The sequence below is a fragment of the Athalia rosae genome, chromosome 2 (genome assembly GCF_917208135.1).
Source record: "Athalia rosae chromosome 2, iyAthRosa1.1, whole genome shotgun sequence".
Lineage (NCBI taxonomy): Eukaryota > Metazoa > Arthropoda > Insecta > Hymenoptera > Athaliidae > Athalia > Athalia rosae.
In genome coordinates, this window is record NC_064027.1 from 9,164,443 (window position 1) to 9,186,788 (window position 22,346).

A 22,346-nucleotide genomic window follows, 5' to 3' on the forward strand; every position below is an offset into this window, starting at 1 on the left:
TTTTCAGCTTTTTGGGGTCAAAAATAAAAAATTGATTTTATAGTCTATCTTAATGTAATTTGAGCTCAGGAATCCGAATCCGAAAGAAAAATTGACCTATCTGCAAAAATGACCGAGTTATTCCCATTTTTTCGCATTTTTTTGCATAAATTTGAGGATATCTCGAAGGGAAAAAATCGTAGCTCAATTTGGACAACGGATTCGTGTTCCTGAGGTCAAAATACATAAGAAAAGTGCCATACGATCGATTTTAAAAAATAAAAATTTTTGGCCAAAATTTTAGATTTTTCCAAGGGGTACCCCTTACGATTTTTTCAAATTTTGGCCAAAAATTTTTATTTTTAAAAATTGATCGTATGGCACTTTTCTTATGTATTTTGACCTCAGGAACACGAATCCGTTGTCCAAATTGAGCTACGATTTTTTCCCTTCGAGATATCCTCAAATTTATGCAAAAAAAAGCGAAAAAATGAGGATAACTCGGTCATTTTTAAAGATAGATCAATTTTTCTTCCAGATTCAGATTCCTGAGCTCAAATTACATTAAGATAGACTATAAAATCAATTTTTCATTTTTGACCCCAAAAAGCTGAAAATTGGCGATAACTCGGTCAATTTTAGAGATGGATCAATTTTTCTTCCAGATTCGGATTCCTGAGGTCACAATACGTCAGAAAAGTGTATTAAACCCAATTAAAAACATGATTTATTTTTTGCTCAAAAATCGAATTATTTTTTGGTTCTTCAAGAGTAATCTCACATATAATCAGCTGAGGAATCCAAATCTGAAAGCCAAAATCATCTACTCATGCAATCGATCGAGTAATCATCGATTATTTGTTGTTGGAAGCAGAAAAATAAGGACATATCGATTGGTTTTAGTATAAATATAAGTATCGACACCGTACACAAAGGCAATGATTCAAAACTGATCAACGCCTTTCGAATATTTGTAGTCCCATTGTAATGCTAATTTATTTGGTTCTCGTATTAGCTCTGTACAATTCAACTAACAATAAGCTAAGTATTATAAGTATTGTTCACAAGTATTTTCACTTTTCCGATGATCTTCCTTGATCATGTCGGCTGCCTTCTCAGCGATCATGATCGTCGGAGCGTTGATATTTCCCGATGGAATCACCGGTATTATGGAAGCGTCGATGACCCGAAGACGGCGTATACCATAGACCTTGAGTCGCGGATCTACGACCGCCATTGTATCATTAGCTGGGCCCATTTTACAAGTACCACACAGGTGATAAGCCGAGTTAGTATAGTATCTTGCGTAACAACCCAAATACTCGTCAGAGAAAAATGGGAAATGAGCACATTCGTCGGCCGGAAGAGGGTCGAGACGAGCTTTCAACCGTTGCAAGGTCCGGGTTTTACTATAATTGTAAGTAAGTTTGACCCCTTCGATCTGAAAGCAATAAAATTTAAATTGAGTTTCATAGCGGTCATCGTCTACTCAGAAAATAAATGATTCCCTCACCATTACTCGTAAGTCTTGTGGATGTTTGAAATAATTATAAACTATAATCGGATGAGTTTCAGGATTATCATCCCTTAGTTTGACGTAGCCCCTGCTTTTTGGACGCAAAACGGACGGGCGAAGTCCGTAAGTCCTGTTCTTTCCACCGGTAAAGAATACGTTTCGTACAGTGCCACCGGTTAAATCCAGAGTATACTCCATGTCCGGATAATCCAAAGCAGGATCGACGAATCTGAATATTTAACATCACAAAACAGTAGGATCATCATCAATCTCCCCAACCTACACAATTGAGTAATTAGCCTGCCCTTGTCCAAACCAAGTAAACGCGTACGTTTTATAGAGAATATACACTCACTTAGTATTGACGAACGCCAACACTCCTGCCAATAAAAATTTGTACAGCGGACCGCTTCGATCCTCGAGGAATTCTTTCACTCCCGAGAGAGTTATAAATTTGTGAACGTTCGTATCGGGATTGTTTTCATCAACGATCGTATAATAAATTCCTTCTGTCACCGGGTGATCTTGAAAATTCTCTCCTACACCCGGACTGTCGTGAATAACGCGAATTCCCAACTCCTTGAGATGATGTTTGGGCCCGATTCCCGATAGCATCAAAATCTGAGGCGACTGTATCGCACCCGCTGACAGAATCACCTCGCGCCTGACGTGAACATCGTAGATCTTACCATCCCGTTTGAATCGAACGCCGTACGCCGTCTTGGTTTTCTCGTCTATCAGTATTTTGTGGACCATCGAATGAGTACTCACGTGGAGATTTTTTCTTTTTGACGCAGAGCGCAAAAAAGCTTTGGCCGTGCTGCACCTGAGACCATCTCTCAGATTGGCCTGTGTAGGCATGAAACCGGTCTGTGTCTCGCCGTTCGTATCCACCACATCATAGCCCATTTCACGACCCGCCTGCAAAAAATACTTTTCCAAGTGATCGCCGTATCTGAATCTCTCTATCGTGAGATAACCGTCAGTCCCGTGATACGATGAATTTCGATAGTCCGGAATCGTCATGTTTTCAGATTTTTTAAAATACGGTAGGATTTCGTCGTAGCCCCATCCGGGGTTTCCCAAATCCCTCCAGTTATCGTAATCTCGACGGTTTCCACGTACGTACAACATGCCATTGTGCGCGCTACAACCGCCAAGCATCTTAGCTCTTGGACACGTGCACCGATGATTCGGCCAACTTCTACAGTAACTTGAAGAAGGTTCGGCGCTAAAATCCCACTTGTATGTATCCAAATCCTCAAGACCTGAAATTAGTGAAGGTACTTCACCGAATAGCGGTTCATCGCCACCAGCCTCCAAGAGTAGAACGCTATATTTCGCATCCTCCGTCAATCTGTTAGCCAGCACAGTTCCGGCAGATCCACCACCGATCACTACGAAATCGTAGATGTCTTCAAGATTTTTTATAGAGACACGCTTCACTCTGTTCTCTTTGTCAGCTATATCCGGTCGTAGCAATGTTATCAAAACATTTATGAATATCACAAAGCTGAAACCTGGTCCGTAGGTTAAAGCGATGTTGAGTGCGGAATACGCACACCTCACATCCATTTCGGATGTGTTATCTCAAACTTGAGCGAGGGGCAGTTGGAACTGAAGAAGCTTGCAACGATGAATTTTCCGGCTTGACAACTTCTGATTTATTGCATATAAAATTATTATACTATTTGGCTTGCCATGTGCCAGGTACGCGTACAATGTGAAAAAAGGGTTGAAAACCAAGTCACGTCGTCTCTATTTGAGCCGAAGTTGATACTCGATTCTATTTTATAGAGCAAACGTTAAATTATTGGTACACCTTCTTTAAATATGATAATCAATCGACCGAAAAATGGAGCATTGTACAGCGTGTGTTTGAATTCTGGTGTTATTCGCATGTAATTTTACCTAGTTTTTGTTTTATTCATGAATCGGACGTCTGAAAAAGCATGTCAAATGAATATTACACGCCATAACTCTTCATTTCCAGTGTCACTTTCATGCAATTTCGCTATCCTGATTAGTCGATCACTTGAAATTATTAGCGTAGAACCTTAATTAGTAGTAGTGAGTTACAAGATAACCGTCTATGAATCTTGAAAGCATTTTTTCCTAGTTTGATAATTAAATTTGACAGTTTAATAAGTTTTATTGAAACATTCGGTCGACCTCGATTAAAGACAATATATGCTGACCCGCTTTTTGGTATGGTAGGACTCAAAATGGAATGCATAATTACATTTGGACAGCTGCTCAAACATCATCCGCAAAGTATTACAAGGATATTTTATTTTCATCCATTTTTAGTGATAGCCAACGATCAAATTAATTACGCAAGTAATGAATTATGATGTGAAAAGAAGAAGTAACCTAAACATCAAACTAATTCGGTAACTTTTTTCGAATATAAAACTTGTTCTATGTTTTATTAAAAAATTTCAACACATGATCGGTTTCTGTTCGTATGTATCGATGTGATCGCTGCTTTCCCACAATTGGTGAACGATAAAATCAGTTTCGTATCGAATATTTTCCGAAACTCATGTAACAGTTTGATTTTGACAAAACACTTGAACGCTCATATTTCGTGTAATTGGTAGGTTTTTATCAGACAGAATTTGTATTTCAAATAATTTTTGTTCCTGTAAATCATCCTCAAACAAGTGTCGTTTCTTCTTGATAGCTTCCAACTGATTGTTCACCATTTCAACCTCCCTCTCCCATTCCTCTTTGACGATATCATCATCGCCATTATCGACAGAATCATCCAAGTCGATGTGCAATTTTCCATCGCCATCGCCCGCTGTAAATCTATCAATTCTATTATCCCTGAAAGCGGTGACCTTTTGTTCTCTTAGTCTTTCCTGCATCACTCTTTTGCTCTTCCATTGATGCACTCCTAAAATTCGAAAGTGTTCTCTTTCGCTGAATTCTTCATCGAAGATTCTTTCTTTGTAAATCGCTTCCCAATCTTCCTTAATCATATCTGCCGCTTTTTCAGCAATCATAATCGTCGGAGCGTTTGTATTCCCCGTAGTAATACTCGGCATAACGGAAGCATCTACGACTCGAAGCGCGTCCACGCCATATACTCGCAATCGGTGATCCACTACCGCCATATTGTCTTCGGGAGAACCCATTTTACAAGTACCCACCGGATGATAAATTGTCATGGTGTAATGTCTCGCGTGACAACGCCAGTAATCATCAGAAGGAAATGTCAAGTGGGCGCACTCGGGTATTTTGTTCGAGTTCGGTCTCGCATTGAACTTTTTCATAGTCGGCGTCTGACTGAAGTCATAAATGAATTTTGCACCCTCCACCTGAAAGAATATGAAGTTAATTCCATCGGCTATATTCCGGTCTCGTGAATAATGATAAGTAACTTACCAAAACATCCAAATCATGAGGATCGTCAAAGTAGTTCGGAACGATGATCGGGTGATGTTTCGGATTAGCATCCCTCAACCTCACATAGCCTCTGCTCTTTGGGCGCATCAGTAATGGTATTATGTTGTAGGTATCTTTGTAGAGAATATCTTCAAACACGCTAGCAAAGAAATCGTCTTTAAGTCCACCATTTCTCTTGCTGAAGAGACCACCGTCCGTATTGTCTGCTACTGTGCCAAGAAATAATTGAATATCCGGATAATCCATCGTTACATTGGCATATCTGAATCAGAGTAAATCGAGCATTGAGTCCAACAAAAATGTGTCCGTTGCTGTTGAACCAGAAATACTCACTTAGTATTGACGAACGCCATGGCCTCGCATTCCGGTACGTCATAAAGCGGGCCCCTCCTCTCGTTAGAGAACTGTTTCACCGTTGATATTGTCAACAATTTTGGCAATACGAAAGCAAAGCCATTCGGATCAGGACATGCTGGCGGTGGATCGATTAAATAAGTTAAACCACCGATAGCCACATGATCCTGAAGGTTTTGCCCTACTCCGGGACTGTCGTGGATCACTGGAATCCCAATTTCTTCAAGATGTTCTTTCGGCCCGATTCCGGATATCATGAGAAGCTGAGGTGACTGTATCGCACCTGCTGACAGTATTACTTCATTTCTGGCATAAACGCTGTACTTCCTAATACCCCTTCGGAACTGAACGCCATAGGCCGCCATCGTGGTCTCATGCACAAGAATTTTATCAACATTCGAATGCGTGCTGACGTGAAGGTTTTTTCGGCGGGATGCAGGACGTAGAAAAGCTTTGGCCGAACTGCATCTCAGTCCGTCTCTCAAAGTGCCCTGGGGAAAAGTGAAACCAGATTGGGTTGCTCCATTGACATCGACTACGTCATACCCAAGATCATGACCGGCATCCAGAAAGAATTGCGCTATTGGAATGTTGTACCTGAATTTCTCGACCGACAAGTAACCGTCGGTCCCGTGATAAGGGGAATCCAGAAGTTCCGGTATTGAAGTGTTTTCTGACTTTTTAAAATATGGTAACACACTGTCGTACCCCCAACCGGGATTCCCCATGTCTCTCCAATTATCGTAGTCTCTTCGATTTCCACGCACATACAGCATAGCGTTGAGCACGCTGCTTCCACCGAGCACCTTACCTCTAGGCCAATTGCACTGGTTATTATTCATACCCTGACAGTACATCGAGGAAGGCTCTGTTTTAAATTGCCAGTCCATAGCGGTCAGTTGAAGAGTTGGGAATACCAAAGGCACGTCGGATAAAACTGTTTCATCACCTCCAGCTTCCAGTAGAAGAACGGTCCAATTTGCATTCTCTGACAATCTATTGGCTACAACAGAACCTGCAGACCCACCGCCGATTATGATGAAGTCATAAGTATTGAACATATCTTTCGTAGAGACGACTTCCACACGGTTCTCTCTGTCGATTATGTCTTGCCGCAAAAGCACGATCAAAAATCTCAGGAATACTAAAAAACTGAACTCCGGCCCGTACGACAAGGCGATACGAGCAGCCGAGTAAGCTCCCGCAACGGTCATCTTGTTGAGTCTTTTATCAGGAATTGGAAAAGTCACTAGCGGTAACAATAATCGAAGTGACGCTTATGATGTGGATATTGTAGTTTCTTTGCTGAAATTCCACATGGTCACGATATCACTACTTAGAATTGAATATTTCAACAACCGGAATGATTATGCGAACGATCAAATTCTTGTGGTTGAAGTCAGCTGGTAGGCCGCATGGTCAACTGGTGCTTTTCACACAAGGACGTATTAATTTTGCTGGTTCAGCAAATTTGAACGTCGTATGTTTCGTTTGTCCTCATGTTCGAGGCATTATGTGTTTGTTTTGATGAAGAACGTCGCTGATTTTGGGAGCACGCACGCTCGATCTTTTCACGTAGCGGAGTTTATATCACACCGATATCCCTCGAAAGACGAGTATTTGTTTTTGCCTTTAGTGCGTGCAACATGCCTTATCTACTCGATCATGTCTAACGTTTAATTTCCTGGCGAAGTCTGAGAACCGTGGCGATAATCACTTACATCGATTACCGAATGGTAAATCCACTTGCATAACGAGAATTTCTCACTGACATCGCAGTGGGATTCGTATTACACCTTGAAAGCAACTTGTGAGTAGAGAATATTACGTACCCTATATTTAAACCAGATTCATTAATTGGATAAAATACTATCGTGTTACGTTGGATAAGAACGGTTTATTCATAGCATTTCGAGTCTTCTATTTACATTACAATATTTATACAAGCTAGTATTATAACATTCTTTCGCTAGATGGTATAATAAATAATTATTTACACGGGCGTGCGATGACCCGGATGTGATTATAAAATTGCACATCTTACTGACGAGCTTTGGCTCTATTTGGGTAATCGCTATCATTTCGATCCAACACCCTCAGCATTTCTTCTTCAGGCATAGGAATGAAAAATATTCAGTAGATTACACTTCACAATGTCTTATTGAACATTACAACCAATCGTCCCTCGTTTGAATTACGTAACAAAAACTTTATCGGCTACTGGCTCCTGATAAAATATGGGAATTCCACAATGACTCCGATGACCATATAAAATCAATCGAGGGCGATTTCTTCCATTCTTTGTTTCTTATACTGAAAAGATTCTAAGTTTTTTTCCGTTGCCAGAACGCTTTGATCATGTCTGAGGCTTTTTCACCAATCATGATAGTGGGCGCGTTAGTGTTTCCACTAACAAGTGATGGCATAACGGATGCATCGACCACTCTCAAACCGGTAACACCATAGACACGTAGTTGTGGATCCACGACTGCTTCAGGATCCCAATAGGGTCCCATTTTGCAAGTTCCGACCGGGTGGTAAATTGTCACTGAGTAATATCTGATCATACATTCCCAGTAAGCGTCCGTGTATATTTCTATATGTTTACATCCAGGGAACGGTATCGGATTGAGTTCGCTACCAAAACGTTGGAAGGACTTCGTTCTGCTGAGAGCAACAGAAATTTTAACGCCTTCCACCAGGGTGGCCATGTCGAATGGATCCTTGAAATAGTTTGGATAAATCAGTGGGTAGTCGAACGGATTTTTACTCCGAAGTTTAATGACCCCCTTGCTTTTTGGGCGTAGTAGCATCGGTATTACGCTCCACACATCTTTGTTACTGATCTGTCCGAAAACCGCGTCGTAAAACTTTTCCGTCAAACCATGAGCCTTGCGAATTTGTCTACCGCCATCGGAGTTCGTTGATCCAGAAATGAAGTGTAATTCAATATCTGGAAAATCATCCGAAGCATTCGAATACTTTGTATTGACGAAGGCGAGACCTTCGACTCCTCCGAGGACCGTTAACGGTCCGTCACCAAAGACAGCGTATTGCATGACTGCCGGGACACTGTGAAGCCTGTTTTCCACCATGGAAATCTCCTGGTTCACCATAAACGTTAAACCTCCAAGCCCCACATGATCCTGCAGATTGTAACCGACCTTGAGATCTTGTATAACCGGAATATTGAGCCGCGATAAATCCTCCCTGGGCCCAAGACCCGAGAGCATCAATATCTGAGGGGAATTCACAGCGCCGCCGGAAACGATCACTTCCTTGTTGGCCCTGATACGATGTAATTTCCCATCTCTGACGAATTCCACGCCGTAAGTCCTCTTCGTTGTCGGATCTATGAGCACCCTTGTGACGTGCGAGTTCATCGCAACGTTCAAATTCTTTCTGAGTCTCGCCGGTCTCAGAAAAGCCTTGCCAGTCGAACACCGACTCCCACGTCTTATCGTACCTTGAGCGATCATGAATCCAGTTTGATGTGCTCCGTTAATATCACGATTCGCGTATCCCATTTCTTGACCTGCCTGGACGAATGCCGCTGCCAATGGAGTGTGCCACGGTGCCTCTTGAACGGTAAGGTATCCTCCGGTCGAATGATAAGGCGTTCGTGCTAAATATGGATTCAAGTTATCCTCTGATTTTTTGAAGTAGTAGAGAGCCTGGTCCGAAGCCCAACCAGGGTTACCCTGAGCTTCCCACAAGTCGTAGTCTTTTTTGTTCCCGCGAAGATACAACATGTAGTTCAAGACGCTGCTACCTCCGATTACTTTTCCACGTGGCCAATTACACCGACCGTTTTGCATCGCTATTATTGGGGGAGGGAAAAATTGCAACTTGAGTACGCACTCCTCATGCCCGGTTTGAAATGATGCATTACATTAATTTTGCTATACCTAAACACGCGTCTCCTTGTGGCTCCGTTTTGTATTTCCAATCTAACTGGCTGAGTTGCAGGTAACCAGCGAGTACCGGAACGTCAGAAATTTCGGTTTCGTCACCACCGGCTTCGAGTACCAAAACGTTCCATTTTTCTACCTCTGAAAGACGATTGGCTACAACCGCTCCTGAAATTGAGAAAAAAAAAAAATACAATTTATATTATTCGAATCATGACATTGACCGAAGCGTGCACGGTGCTTCCATTCAAGTGATTCTACTTTGCAACTCCTCTATGTGAATGACGCGTTGATTACGTACAACCAAGTGACCAAACATACGTATTTGTATGTACGTACGTCATGAACTTTCTCCAATGATTCAAATTCTCGTTACCGGAATGAGTCGTCGGCCATCGTCGCAATCAAGGAAATGTAATAAGCCAGTTTTCGGTAGAAACTTGGCCGTCTGCGACGCGATCAGACGCCGAGATTTCATAATACATTGTGACAGCTTTCGCTTAAAACAACGTGCGAGTAACGTACGCGCCGTTCAATCGCACGTGATTTAGGCGCAAGACTCTAGAAGTTTGAATAAACCATCAAAGAAATGTACAGTTGCAAAATAATAGCGAAGTGAAATGTGATCGGGGAAAGTGTTAAAATAGTAGCCATGCAAAATTTATAGCGATTCTCGTCGGCATCGACGTTTTAAACATGAATGAAAGTTGCAACGGAATTGTAACATCGAAAGGTTGCATCCGCATCCTGCCCCCTCTTTTTCTCCTTTCAAAAAAATAGATCCTCAGGTGAAACTGTTTTTTTCAATCACCAAGTTGACTAGCACTCGAGTATCTGATCTTGCAGATCTTGCAAAAAAGAGAGAAACAAACGGTTCGTCTGCGATGCACAAATTTTACGTACCAGCCGACCCTGCTCCTACAACAATGAAATCATAAGCTGGCAGAAGAAGTTCCGACGGTACATCAATCGGCCTGGATTCCGGGTCCATAACTTCATATTGAAAATACGCAATTGCTGCAGCCAAAACGGGAAAGAACCATGCGATGTTCCCCGCTGCAGAACTTAACGCACCCCCCAAGGCGACCGGTAATCCCGCTACGGCCGTACTCATCCTTGCAGTTTTATATCTTCAATTTTTTTGTCTTCGCGAAAATATTACACCTGCAACGAATTATTTTTCACTGTAAAGATTTGTTCATAATATACTATATGTGTAATTAAATTACATTATAACAGCCAACGCGATCGGATTGACGAATTGAACGACCTCTGCTTACATGTGAGCCTGAAAAATATGCTGACTTATGTTTGCAAAACGCGTATATATACACACACACATAACACAATGCTTCGCGTCGTTATTATTACTTGTCGAAAAGGAATTGATTTTGATTCACAGTAATTGACAGACGTTCAATCAACAATCTTTTTCGTATTTGCAAGTCAACAGGTATTTAAGCGTATTTTATACTCATTTGATTTGTCGAAACAGAAAATACTATTTAACTGTCGACATCGATTAACATTACGGTATTATGTGTTCATTGATTTAGATTATACCTACGATGATCTTATAATCGTATGTATTTTAAAACCCCATACACGCCATTATACCAACAAATCTTCGTATACTTGCATAACTTTGTGATACAGATAAAATGAAACAAGATCAATTGGATAAAAAGATAATCGAAAACCCGAACAACTCATGCTCACCCAGGTGTGATACGAGCAACGGGATAACTTACGGCTGATGTTACGTTGGGGGTATGAATATAAGTAGAAAAAAAATCTAACTATCATGAATTTTTTTTTACCTAGGTAATTCTTTACACACAGATTTATTTCATTGGATAGGATAAAATATTATGCTAATAAATATAATACCTATTTTATCACATAAAATTTGAATGAGATGCGTAAAATGGAAACACCTTTACTCGCGTAGAACACGCGCACTTCAGTGGGCAGAACTTTTTAACTAGTTAGGTGGCAAAATGTCGATAGGAATCGGTTCAATTATAGTCGATGAAAGACGTAATGCGACTGACTATTTTCACGACCAGCAAGGATGATGTCTTCAAGAAGGACAACTTTCTATCGCCTTAAAATCACGAGACTTTACCCCTCGCGAGTCGACTGCATCGTATCGCCCACCGCTGTAATTTTCGAGCGCTCCAACTACCAAGTTCGTAGAGAAATCTCAATTTTCGTGGTGAACAAAAAGAAACAGAAAAAAAGAATAAAAAAAAGGAAACTCGAATATTTGATGTCGCCGATTCACGCGGTAATCGATTGCCACAATGAAATTTTGTTCACGTAATATGGTTTGAACGAAAAAAAAAACAAAAAAGTTTAAATTAAAACGAAGAAAAAAATTCCACATGTTGCAGAGTTTCGCATCGAACGCGCGGCTAGTTCTACCAATAGATATCATAACCGCTGTTTACCAAATCCCGACTAGTCGCGGCTACGTGAAAAATATATTAAACGATCGATCCTCATCGATACTTGCATATAAAATATATAATAGTAGCCGTATGTAACACGTAAAAACCACGTAGCCTGTGGTGACAAAGAATACGGTACAATAAAGTTCACATAAGCAATGCGTACCCTATAACTTCTACGTGATCTGATTTTTAATAATAAATCCTAAAGCTCACCGAGCTCAAGTTGAGTAATTTTTTAATTGTGTAATGAAATTTGTTTGCATATTGTACACGTATAGGAAAGCAGAAGCTTTCTTAAAAAACTCACCCGATATGAAGGTGAAGAACAACGAATAATGATGATGATAATTCAAGATTTCAATTATTAAACCGCCTATTATTTTAATGTTATATAGGTTTTCGTGTCACTTCTGGGAATCCTATGATCTCACTAAACTTTTTCACTGTAAAATAATCCTCCTCCGTGATTTTATTTCATTATTAATTACCCAGCTATATTATTGCTCATCGCGTCGCTATATCACATCGTGGGACAAAATAAACTTGCCCACCGATTGGAAGTATTCGGGGAGGTTTCAGTACAAAATTGATGAATCATATTGCAGAGTACACTCTATATTATGGATGAAGATACCGTACGGTGAAAAAATTTGCGCATTTCGTCAAATGAGAAAGAAGAAGACTGAAAAAACCACAAACAATTCACTTCCGCTAAAACGATGTCGATGGAATTCGAACGAGTATAATTTCGCGGTAAAAATTCTTCACACATTTATAAATATACGCCTATCGACGCACTTTGACCAACAAATGCACCATGCATTCCGTCTAGTGACTGGAAGACTCGACAACACACTGACCGTGGCCTTGCCTGGCGATGCTGGGTTCATTGAGATCATCACTGTGGTACGAGACCGGGTTATTTAGAATCCGGCGAGTACACTTTATAACGGTCAATGACTCCCCTCTCTATTTTCTTAAAAACGATCTTCAGGTCCGACTTACACACCTCTAGTGCCTCCGCCGAGGTCCCCGCACTTCCTGTGCGATGCACCTTCACTTATTAATCTTTTACGAGTTTTGAACGCTACCGTCCGTACATCGACCTGTAACACCTGTTTGTGGCTAGCGAATCTCTTTTCAATATTTTAATTTCGCTTTTTTTGACGTAAAATTTAATTCGTCACGGACAATATCTGTTCGTCAACGAGAATTTTCATTGAAACTGAGAGTCGTAACGCATCTGTTACCGGCGGGGTGCATCGTGAAGAATGGATTGATGGATGGCAATAATTTTCTAAGATTCGACGAGGGAAGAAGCAATCTGGAGATTAACTTTTATCGCCGTTGATCAATTTACGTCCAAATTCCGCCCAGTCCTACTTCATATGCTAAACGAGCGTGAAACCAGTTCTAGCGATCTAATGTTCGGTATTTGAGTTTTTTTTTTCCCTGTGTAATCGTATAAGACACAGTATCGTCACCGAATCAACGGTGAGTGTCACTAACTGGCATTGCCTCTATAAACGAGACTGAATAACGGTACATGCAATCGGCATAGTCAGCTGATGAAAACGAACTGCCTTCCAAACTCATGTTCCATAGTCACATCGGATGTAATACATACAACGTAAAATGAAAAGATTTTTAAGGGGAGGGAAAAAAATAGACACGAATGAAATATGTTACATGCAGTATAATGTAAAAATTAGGAGTCTAAGATGTATATTTTACTCGGTAATTTATTTCGGTCAAAATTTGAATGGAATTATAATGTTCCGTCTTTGATTAAGTCTAAGACATAACTGAATCGCCAAGTTTTGAGAATTTTTATGGCGCAATCTTTACGTTTACGGTATTCATCGTCCAGTATTATGCGAACTCCGTCGACATACTTTTTGGTTCTAGACATTCACGTGGCTCGCTTGTTATATACCGTTAAAGTTTTAACGCAAAACATCCGGCAACAAATTCTCTTGGCAAATTTTACTTTTATCACGCACTTCCCCCCCCCCTCCGCCCCCTTCCATTATACATCCTGTTTTCAAAGCATTGATTCTCACCACTCGATCGGCTTAGAAAACAAAAAATTCTTGCGGAAGTATTGCAAGTTAAATTGTCCTTCTGCCACATCCAGTGTATGATCAATTGGTTAACAGAACTTGAATTTATACATGTGTGTATTACTGGGACAACTGCCAAAGTATTTGATTTTTGGCTGACGGCTGTAGCGTCTTAGGTAACAGAACTTCAACCCGGCAAGGAGGAAGTATAACTTCAGATTCAAAGAAAAGAAAACGTAAGTGTAGGGAATCTGATTGTGAGTAACCCATATACCTGGGATACCTATGTGTAGGTTCGAATGGAGTCGAGTGTCTCTGACCTACTATTGAGTCTTGCTTTTCTTCTGAGGATTCCCGAAGAAGGTGTACGTGACGAAGTACACGTCGGATCAACGATCACGTCCACCCTGGAGACTTCGATATCGTGTATTATTTGAAAATCGCTATTCTATAGAGTCGAAAGAATTTCTTGCAGATCTTTCATGAGGATAATAAAATGATGACTTATGGACAAGATACTTTTTGATAAAACTAATGTATAATAAATTTGGTTTTTTCTTCTCGTATTTTAGGAGGATGTTGCGGTTCCATGAGAAAGCGAACCATCGTTGGTGGTTATGCGTTCACCTGGTGGTTCGTGACGGATGTTCAACGACTCTCTTTAGAAGTGATGACCTTGAATCCCGTCTGCGAGTACGTGGAGACTGCTCAAGGTGTTCCCCTGACCGTGACGGGGGTCGCTCAGTGCAAAATTATGAAAGCTGACGAACTGCTGCATACAGCGAGCGAACAATTTCTGGGAAAAAATGTCAGCGAGATAAAATCTACCATACTGTCAACCCTCGAGGGCCACTTGCGAGCTATCCTTGGTGAGAATTTTCAAACATTCGTATCAATAATCATAACTATTATCTTTGCCCCTGGAATGCTTTTGTACAGTCAATAGAAAATTTTTTATTCAGATCATATCAACACTGACGTCATTGCGATATTTTGCAATAATGAACATGATCAATCTTGTCTACAATATGACTGCTAATGTGATCGTTACCCTGTATCATGTAATTTTCAATTAACAATAATTGGGTGAGGATATAGTTTGTATTGATGTTATAATGGCTGCACAGCTTATTGGTATGAAATGAAATCCAATAAGTCGTCGACGTTTGTGAGGCGCAACGTCTTCGGTCCGAACAAATTAGATTATGCAATTTGTTTCATACTCTTGAAGGTTCTTCACTCGCCATGGTCGTAAATTACTCTGTTACAGATCTAATAAAAAAAGGTCATTTCAATTGTTGCACTACGAACTTATTCCTTATACTTCCACTGCACGTACTAATATGCAGACAGCCTTTGGCGGAATATCTCCGGTATAATCGTGAACATTGTGAAACGTCGAATACGCCGCGATTCACCCGAAAGTATTCAAAAAATATTGTTAAAAAAACCTAATGTGGGTATTGTGGGGTAAATTTGAGTGATTTTTAACTCCCTTCTTATCGGAGTTCGAGAACTCTGCAAATTTCAAGGAAGAGGATTGTTCTCTGCTATCTTCAAAAAGCGTTACACTCAACGAAAACGATTTTTGGTTTTATCAAACCGATCGCCTGAATAAATTCATCAGTTTCTTGCGGTACGTGACGTCTCAAGTTGTGTTTGACATAGGTATCTAAATAATGATAAAATAGTGCTGAAATCATAAAGATATGAGTAATCAGTACGGTTGAATCAGCTTCTTCCATTATTTGATCAAACGCCCACGATAATAGTGCTATTCTCTGAAAGCTTCACACCATCGCGTATCTTGTACTCATTACTCAATACTAATAAATAGTAAGAACGGAATGTTCATTATTTAACCATATAAAACCGATAAGTGGGTCGTAAAAACTTCACCAATGTCGATGGTCTGGATGGGATGCATAACCATCGCAATGACAATCATGACAACGGCTATGGTTGTACGAAGGTATCAAAAATTAATTTATTAAATATCTGTACTCCTATTTATAGACACAGATATAACAACGGATGAACCTAATTGTAGCTTCTAATTGATGGTAAAAAAATGTTTAGGTATATATGTATGTGTTTTATGCTCGAGCGATATTCTCGTTTACTTTGTTATTGTAAAAATTGAAAATTGAATGATGTCGGACAATTCATTCAACGCTATCACCTATCTTATAATCATTGATATTTATAATTCACAGGAACTCTTTCCGTAGAAGAAGTGTACAAGGACAGGGACCAGTTCGCAGCTTTGGTGCGCGAAGTAGCAGCACCTGATGTGGGCCGAATGGGCATCGAAATACTCTCTTTCACGATCAAAGACGTTTACGATGATGTTCAGTATCTTGCTTCCCTTGGAAAAGCACAAACTGCGGCTGTGAAACGAGATGCCGACGTTGGTGTTGCCGAGGCTAATCGAGATGCTGGAATACGAGTCAGTATAATCAAGTTCTGTGTTAATTGAATTACAAGAAGACATCACCTCTGTGAGTACAGTGGGATAAATGCATATTTTCAGGAAGCGGAATGCGAAAAATCAGCTATGGACATTAAATACAACACTGATACGAAAATCGAAGATAACGCCCGACTCTTCCAGCTGCAGAAGGCTCTTTTCGATCAAGAAATCAACACAGCGGTACGCTCTTTTTCTACTCAGGCCTCTACAAAGTGACCTTGTTTTATTGAATCTTTTTCAAAACATTAGCGGAAATACTGAAAAGTTACTGATGTTTAAAATTGAAATTTAGAAAGCCGAAGCTCAGCTAGCCTACGAGCTGCAGGCTGCGAAAATTAAGCAACGAATACGAAACGAGGAGATCCAAATCGAAGTCGTCGAGAGGCGCAAGCAGATCGAAGTCGAGGAACAGGAAGTTCGCCGTAAGGAACACGAACTCCGAAGCACTGTGCGACTTCCGGCTGAAGCAGAGAGTTACAAAATCGGCAAAGTGGCCGAAGGAAAAAGGTTCTCTCATTTTCTCGTCAATGCTATGCAATGCTATGCAATGCAGTTTTCATTTCGGTGTAGTATTTCAGAGCATACAAATAAAATCCTTTCTTTAGGACACAAACTGTGGACGCTGCTAAAGCTGACGCCGAAAGGATTCGATTGATCGGTCAAGCTGAAGCCGAGGCATTGGAAGCAGTGGGTAAATCGGATGCCGAGAGAATGCGAATGAAGGCTGCGATCTACAAGAAGTATGGCGATGCTGCTATTCTTAATATTATTTTGACCGCGATGCCGAAGGTATGTACGATATTTTTCACCGTCTACTTACATTATTTATAATTTATTATTGTTTGCTCATAAAACTCCCGCACTAATTGCAAGAATTATTATTGAATCTTCGACGAGGACCTCGAAATATTATTATGATGATAGATGAGATACGACTACCAATAAAGTGATTTTAAACTCATAAGTTTCAATAAAATTGTTATCATCGTGATTTCATCAGATTTACCCACAATATTTTTGTAGTCGTAAAAAAAAGTTTTATGAAAACACTGCTGTCAAGAAATTCGCAATTGGGCTGCGAGACAATCAAAGTCGGCTTAGTCCTTCCAAGACAAAACTGAAGAAGTCTCTACCGCAGCATTTGTTCAGTTTTTAATTAATTTTTGAATAGATCGCCGCGGAGGTAGCAGCACCATTGGCTAAAACGGAAGAGATCGTCCTACTGGGAGGTAATGATGGAGCCAGTTCAGAACTAACTCGCCTCGTGGGTCAGGTTCCACCAGCAGTACAGGCTCTAACAGGTGTTGATCTTTCCAAAGTAAGGGATCATATTTCATCTGTCCTGCTACGCATACTAAGTAGCCAGATGCATTAAACATAATAAAAATTGTCATTTTTGATTTAATTGGATGAGAATAGAAATTAACACATACTTCCATTTCTTACATTTCAGGTACTCGGAAAAATACCAGGGGCGAAGTAATTATAAGTAATTACAAATAGGATCCGCAGAGAGAGTCTGTCTCCGTATATTATGGTTAAAAAAAGGCAAACCAAAACGATTCTTCACATACTGCCAATGGCTTCTGTCCGACTACCTGCTCCTATCTTTTACCCTGACAAGTACCATTACCTTCGCCATGTTTACTGATTTTTGCTATAAATGAAGAGGTTTTTCCAAACAGGTCAAAAACCTTTTTGTACATATATTTTTATTCAAATTAGACAGCGCGGTAATAATATCACGATAACAAGACATTACTTACAATTAGTTGAAATAGACATCGTCAGCTCAAATTTCGGTAGTATCAAATAAGTTTTTATTCTATGCGAGCATCAGATTATCCAGCTTTATGGAAATTCATAATTGTCTGCACATGAATCCACGTCACATATATTTCTGCAAATAATCTCGTTCATTAATTCACTCGCAAGAGTTGAGGTAGAGGAAAGGGCAGGCGGATATTATTTTCTTTGGTTTTGTTCGTCTTACGTTTTGCAGAAAAATTCTCAATCAAAATTTGTAAATGAAACAAAAAGATCACAGAAGCGGAACCAGTTACTGCCTTATTACAAGGCAATGGCACGCGGAATCGAACGTTTCTTTTCTTCTCTGAAAACAAAGTTATTCAATGATTTCATTGGAAGATGAAAATTTCAAAATTGAACATTCATGAACGTGGGAAATGGTTCGACTGTTAATACGTATAGATTACGATTCACGTGACTTGCCTTAGCTGTTTCATATGAATGTATTAAATGTAATTCTATCTATTCGTCAAAAATTAACAAATACCACTATTGTAGTTACATCAATGGGTAGACGAACAATTATGTTCTTCAATCAGATGGATAGTAAGGTAATGAATTCAGGTGACTAGACACAGATGTAATATGTACCTGTGCATAGCAAAAGCAAATCTGAAATTCAATGAGCTATGTTATAAATATAAGCTGCAGAATATATACAAAAAAAATTAGGTAATTGGGAGTTTGAATATGTATGTTTGTTTTTGAAGAACTAAAAGCTTATTCCAGAAATGCTTTTATCGGAAAAATCCTGTAGAACGTGTTTCACAAAATTTTATTTTATTGGTGGTAGTAAGATCCTTACAGTTTTCACCAGACCTCTTCAGCCCTACTTACTCGTTTCAACCCCTTTGCATCAGCGTCTGTATCTTATAGCAACCCATTCTTTTTTTTTTAATTCAACTTACCATCTAAACTCGATTATTTATGCGTGGTGTTCACTATTCAGCCTACATTTGTGTTGATCTTCGACAATACTTAGTAGAGGTAAACGTTATTTCGATTTCCTTTGTGAATTAGAATTATTATGCTACCAATAATCGACAAATTTGACAGTTCCATAGGTACGAGGACCAATATTTGTCAGCCCAGAAAAATATATCTAGCAAATAGTGGCTGGTCTTCTGTTGATTATTGGACGTATTATAATCTTGATATACATAAATATAGAAACCTGTTAATGTTTATAATTATGAGAGATCACAACTACCTACCAAACATGATATTATGTGAATATATAAATGAACTATAAGCTTCATTCGTGAGTATTTACAACACTAATAATTATGAAAAATGAATAAGTGTTCATCACACTTGTGTACCTTCAGGTACCAATTTTCATCCATAAAACAAGACCTCCCACCATATGATAGTCAGTAATATCATTCACATAGTCATACCTATACCTCATGCAATATGTAAGATTATGAGCTGGAATGTTGATGTCTACCAAATCGAAATTCAAATGATACCATCTATACAAAGAACTAATGAACGATACCTCCTATCTTTTGAACCTTTCTTGGCATCGTTTGTCCCAAATATCCACCCTAAAATAACTTTAAAATTAGTAATTTGTTGGATGGTAGGTATAATTGGGTCCTTGGATTTTGGAAGTTTCTGAACGAATTCATTATGATTTACAACTTTGAGAATTCAGGGAGCCACGTGCAATAATAAACTTATGGGAAAATCAGAGCACAAATTCCTCTACTTATTATATTTGGTAGTCTCTACCGACAACAATATAATAAGGCAAATTCTGCAAATTGAATGTTATTATGATGTTGATGAATATGATAAAACATGTTTGCAAATTGGTTTTGTCACGCAATTATATACAATCCTTAATCGCAAGTATAATATTGGCTTGTTCAGAAACATTACTTGCAGTATCTCTACACATAATTATTAATATATACATACATATATATACCTGCACAGCAATTAATAAGTTGAAAACCTATTGTGATTGGAAATTTTGATCATTGTGTTCATCATAAATAGATAACTATACCAAGTTTATATAGAACGGAGATCAGAAAAAATCCTCCATAATTCTATGTACATAATATACGTAGAGGTTTGAATGTTAAATATGTTATGAAGGATTTCGCACACGAAGCGTTGGTTCGAAAATCAGGAGAAAGACCAACCCAGATTTATCTTCGGAATGCGCGGCCGAATGGCAGATTTAATATATATTATTTTATCTTTTCCGATACATTTACAGTTAAGTTAGATATACCTGTATCTTATTTTTTGTAACATGATCCTCAATCCCTATGATGATAATCTATATGTCTGTCATGAACGTGAAAAATAGTTTCCAATATTTTGATAAAACAAAAAGTGCCGTGTTGTATATAATACAGAATTCACATGGAAATTTGTGTTATCACGTGAATAAATATTCTGCCATCTAATAATAATACTAATAATAATAATATTATATGAATAATAATAATAAGTATAAATATAATAATAATAATAACAATAACAATAATAACAATAACAATTAACGAAAATGATACTTGGCATAGAGAAATGTTCGTACTGTGGTATACATATACATTTAGAATCGGAGTTGTATGGTCCCTGCATACTTAATTATTTCTTATTGTCAGAAGGTATAAAGATCATTATCCGACATTAGTAATGGAATAATTGTAATCATCAATAAATTATTTGCCCATAAAATTCCTGACAATCTGCAGGTCAAATTACCAGAGCTTAAAGAAAAATCAATGAAGCCAAAAACTGCAATACTGATAGTTCTTTATGCGGGATAACATTTGCGATAAACATTAAAACAGTATGACATTTCCTTGCCAATTACCTTTATCTCGCTGAAAAGCATTGTTCTAAGCATTGTTTTTCTTGTTGTTTAATCAATCAATTATAAAATTGAACCTTTCGACTAAACTTTTATTTAGCATTTATGCAATATATTTTCCATACACTTATAATTATACTAAAATAAACACCTTATAAATACACCGACCCACTCAAAACTTTTTAGAATATTTCCATACACCCAAATTTGTTGTAAATTATATTTTTATTATTTGTTTCAATGAACATGTTTCATTTTCACATGACAACGTCGTATTAATTATCATTTGATCTTTGTTCCATGTTTCATCTCGATTTTGCACGATGCCTCAAGTTACAAACACTTTTTAAACTTCTATAGCTCAATATTATTTTACAATACCTGATGGGACAAAAAAGACAACACCATAACAATACCTTTAGCCTTCAGGGCAATGAAATAAACCAGACATTCCTTTTCTTGGCATGGATTAAACGCAGAAACTATAAAAGCTGAGTACAAATACATGATCTTGTTATGGAACAACTCGCATTGACAATTCGAAAACGAGATATTCAGGTAAGCCTCTGACAATGAGCAACTAATTGAAATTATCAATTTGCGGCTACAACTTGGTACAATTGTCAAATATTGCGGATATTTACAAATAGAATATGATTTGAAAATTCCCATTTTATTGGTATGTAAAAGTCGAAATCAATACGATTATTTTTATATTTCATAGAACTTTATAATCCATACTCCAATTAAGACTGTATCCCTATAGGAAGATACGATTATTATTCCGTTACGATTTAAAGTAAACGATTGTGTGTATTAAGAATGACATAGTATCTGAGGATTCGTTCATAGGAACTCCAAAATTCACTATTCGAATGTTCATGCAAAACTAAAAATGTTCTCCTCGCGAAATCATTTTATCTGCTAATGCTTAGCTCGTCAGTAAATTACCAGAATTTTATTATGTACGACATTGACTTATGAACAATTTTTTATCAGCAATGAGTATCAATCTTCCTACAAATAACGGTATAATCTGTGAGGTCTATAGTTTGGTCAAACAAAATCTGGTTACACATATCATCTCCTATGTCATATTTCGAGCCGAGTCATTATAAAATAATGCATATTCCACTCTCGCGTTACATACGATTGAATCAATTCGCTGACTGGTATTTCTTACTCATAACATGCGTTTGGGCCACTTAGAGTGTGTCATATTTGAAATATGAACTATAAATTAAAAAAGCATATTATTTGAAAAGTTGAATTAATATTACACTAATCTTGTGGAGTATGAGACAAGTTCTTGTATAAGTACAACCAATTGTAAGTACACATGTACAAGTCTGTTGATAAAAAATTCCAAACATGACCAACTGCAGTTGAGAAACAATTTAAAAAAAAAAAAAATTAAGTATATACCATATATACACTTATATTAGATTCAAAATTTGCCTAAGTGTCTAGGAAAAAATCTAGTCTTTTATAAGTAATAAATATAAAATTATATATTTTGGAAGTTGTGTCATAGA

General features: G+C 38.4%; 3 protein-coding genes across 10 annotated transcripts in view; 1 reads left to right on the plus strand and 2 right to left on the minus strand.

Moving 5' to 3' along the window:
• LOC105683396 (flotillin-2) overlaps nt 1-22,238 on the plus strand; it is a 135,377-nt gene extending 113,139 nt beyond the window's left edge. The window contains exons 2-8 of one of the 2 annotated variants that reach the window (XM_048649767.1): nt 14,266-14,562; nt 15,910-16,142; nt 16,227-16,346; nt 16,459-16,673; nt 16,772-16,955; nt 17,338-17,484; nt 17,620-22,238. In XM_048649767.1, the coding sequence (XP_048505724.1) occupies nt 14,266-14,562; nt 15,910-16,142; nt 16,227-16,346; nt 16,459-16,673; nt 16,772-16,955; nt 17,338-17,484; nt 17,620-17,649 (1,226 nt within the window). In that variant the 3' untranslated portion in view covers nt 17,650-22,238. The remainder of the gene's footprint in view (nt 1-14,265; nt 14,563-15,909; nt 16,143-16,226; nt 16,347-16,458; nt 16,674-16,771; nt 16,956-17,337; nt 17,485-17,619) is intronic. The other variant, XM_048649766.1, reaches the window with a different exon arrangement.
• On the minus strand, nt 790-7,045 carry LOC112695008 (glucose dehydrogenase [FAD, quinone]-like). 3 transcript variants are annotated; one of them, XM_048649726.1, is made up of 3 exons: nt 5,243-7,045; nt 1,493-1,724; nt 790-1,420 (listed from the first exon to the last, which is right to left on the minus strand). In XM_048649726.1, the coding sequence occupies exons 1-3, from the start codon at nt 6,475-6,477 to the stop codon at nt 1,028-1,030; spliced, it is 1,860 nt and encodes a 619-aa protein (XP_048505683.1). In that variant the 5' UTR covers nt 6,478-7,045; the 3' UTR covers nt 790-1,027. The 3 variants fall into 3 exon arrangements, with proteins under 3 accessions (XP_048505683.1, XP_048505684.1, XP_025602712.2); XM_048649727.1 differs by lacking the exon at nt 5,243-7,045 and adding an exon at nt 1,851-4,032 and having other exon boundaries at nt 792-1,420; XM_025746927.2 differs by lacking the exons at nt 790-1,420; nt 1,493-1,724 and adding exons at nt 3,067-4,821; nt 4,889-5,171.
• Nucleotides 7,141-13,186, minus strand: LOC105683367 (glucose dehydrogenase [FAD, quinone]). 5 transcript variants are annotated; one of them, XM_048649740.1, is made up of 4 exons: nt 12,491-13,186; nt 10,078-10,338; nt 9,172-9,342; nt 7,141-9,083 (listed from the first exon to the last, which is right to left on the minus strand). In XM_048649740.1, the coding sequence occupies exons 2-4, from the start codon at nt 10,286-10,288 to the stop codon at nt 7,588-7,590; spliced, it is 1,878 nt and encodes a 625-aa protein (XP_048505697.1). In that variant the 5' UTR covers nt 10,289-10,338; nt 12,491-13,186; the 3' UTR covers nt 7,141-7,587. The 5 variants fall into 5 exon arrangements, with proteins under 5 accessions (XP_048505697.1, XP_012251330.2, XP_048505696.1 ...); XM_012395907.3 differs by lacking the exon at nt 12,491-13,186 and adding an exon at nt 11,938-12,484; XM_048649739.1 differs by lacking the exon at nt 12,491-13,186 and adding an exon at nt 11,112-11,546.
• Nucleotides 22,239-22,346: the final 108 nt, after the last annotated feature.

Coding starts and splice junctions, on each gene's coding strand:
- LOC112695008 (XM_025746927.2), bottom strand. CDS start 6,477: ATGACCGTTGCGGGAGCTTACTCGGCTGCTCGTATCGCCTTGTCGTAC. Junction 5,172..5,242: donor ATGGCGTTCGTCAATACTAA/GTGAGTATTTCT, acceptor ACTCTGATTCAG/ATATGCCAATGTAACGATGG. Junction 4,822..4,888: donor CTCATGATTTGGATGTTTTG/GTAAGTTACTTA, acceptor ATATTCTTTCAG/GTGGAGGGTGCAAAATTCAT.
- LOC105683367 (XM_048649740.1), bottom strand. CDS start 10,288: ATGAGTACGGCCGTAGCGGGATTACCGGTCGCCTTGGGGGGTGCGTTA. Junction 9,343..10,077: donor TGTAGGAGCAGGGTCGGCTG/GTACGTAAAATT, acceptor TCTCAATTTCAG/GAGCGGTTGTAGCCAATCGT. Junction 9,084..9,171: donor ACAAGGAGACGCGTGTTTAG/GTATAGCAAAAT, acceptor CCCCAATAATAG/CGATGCAAAACGGTCGGTGT.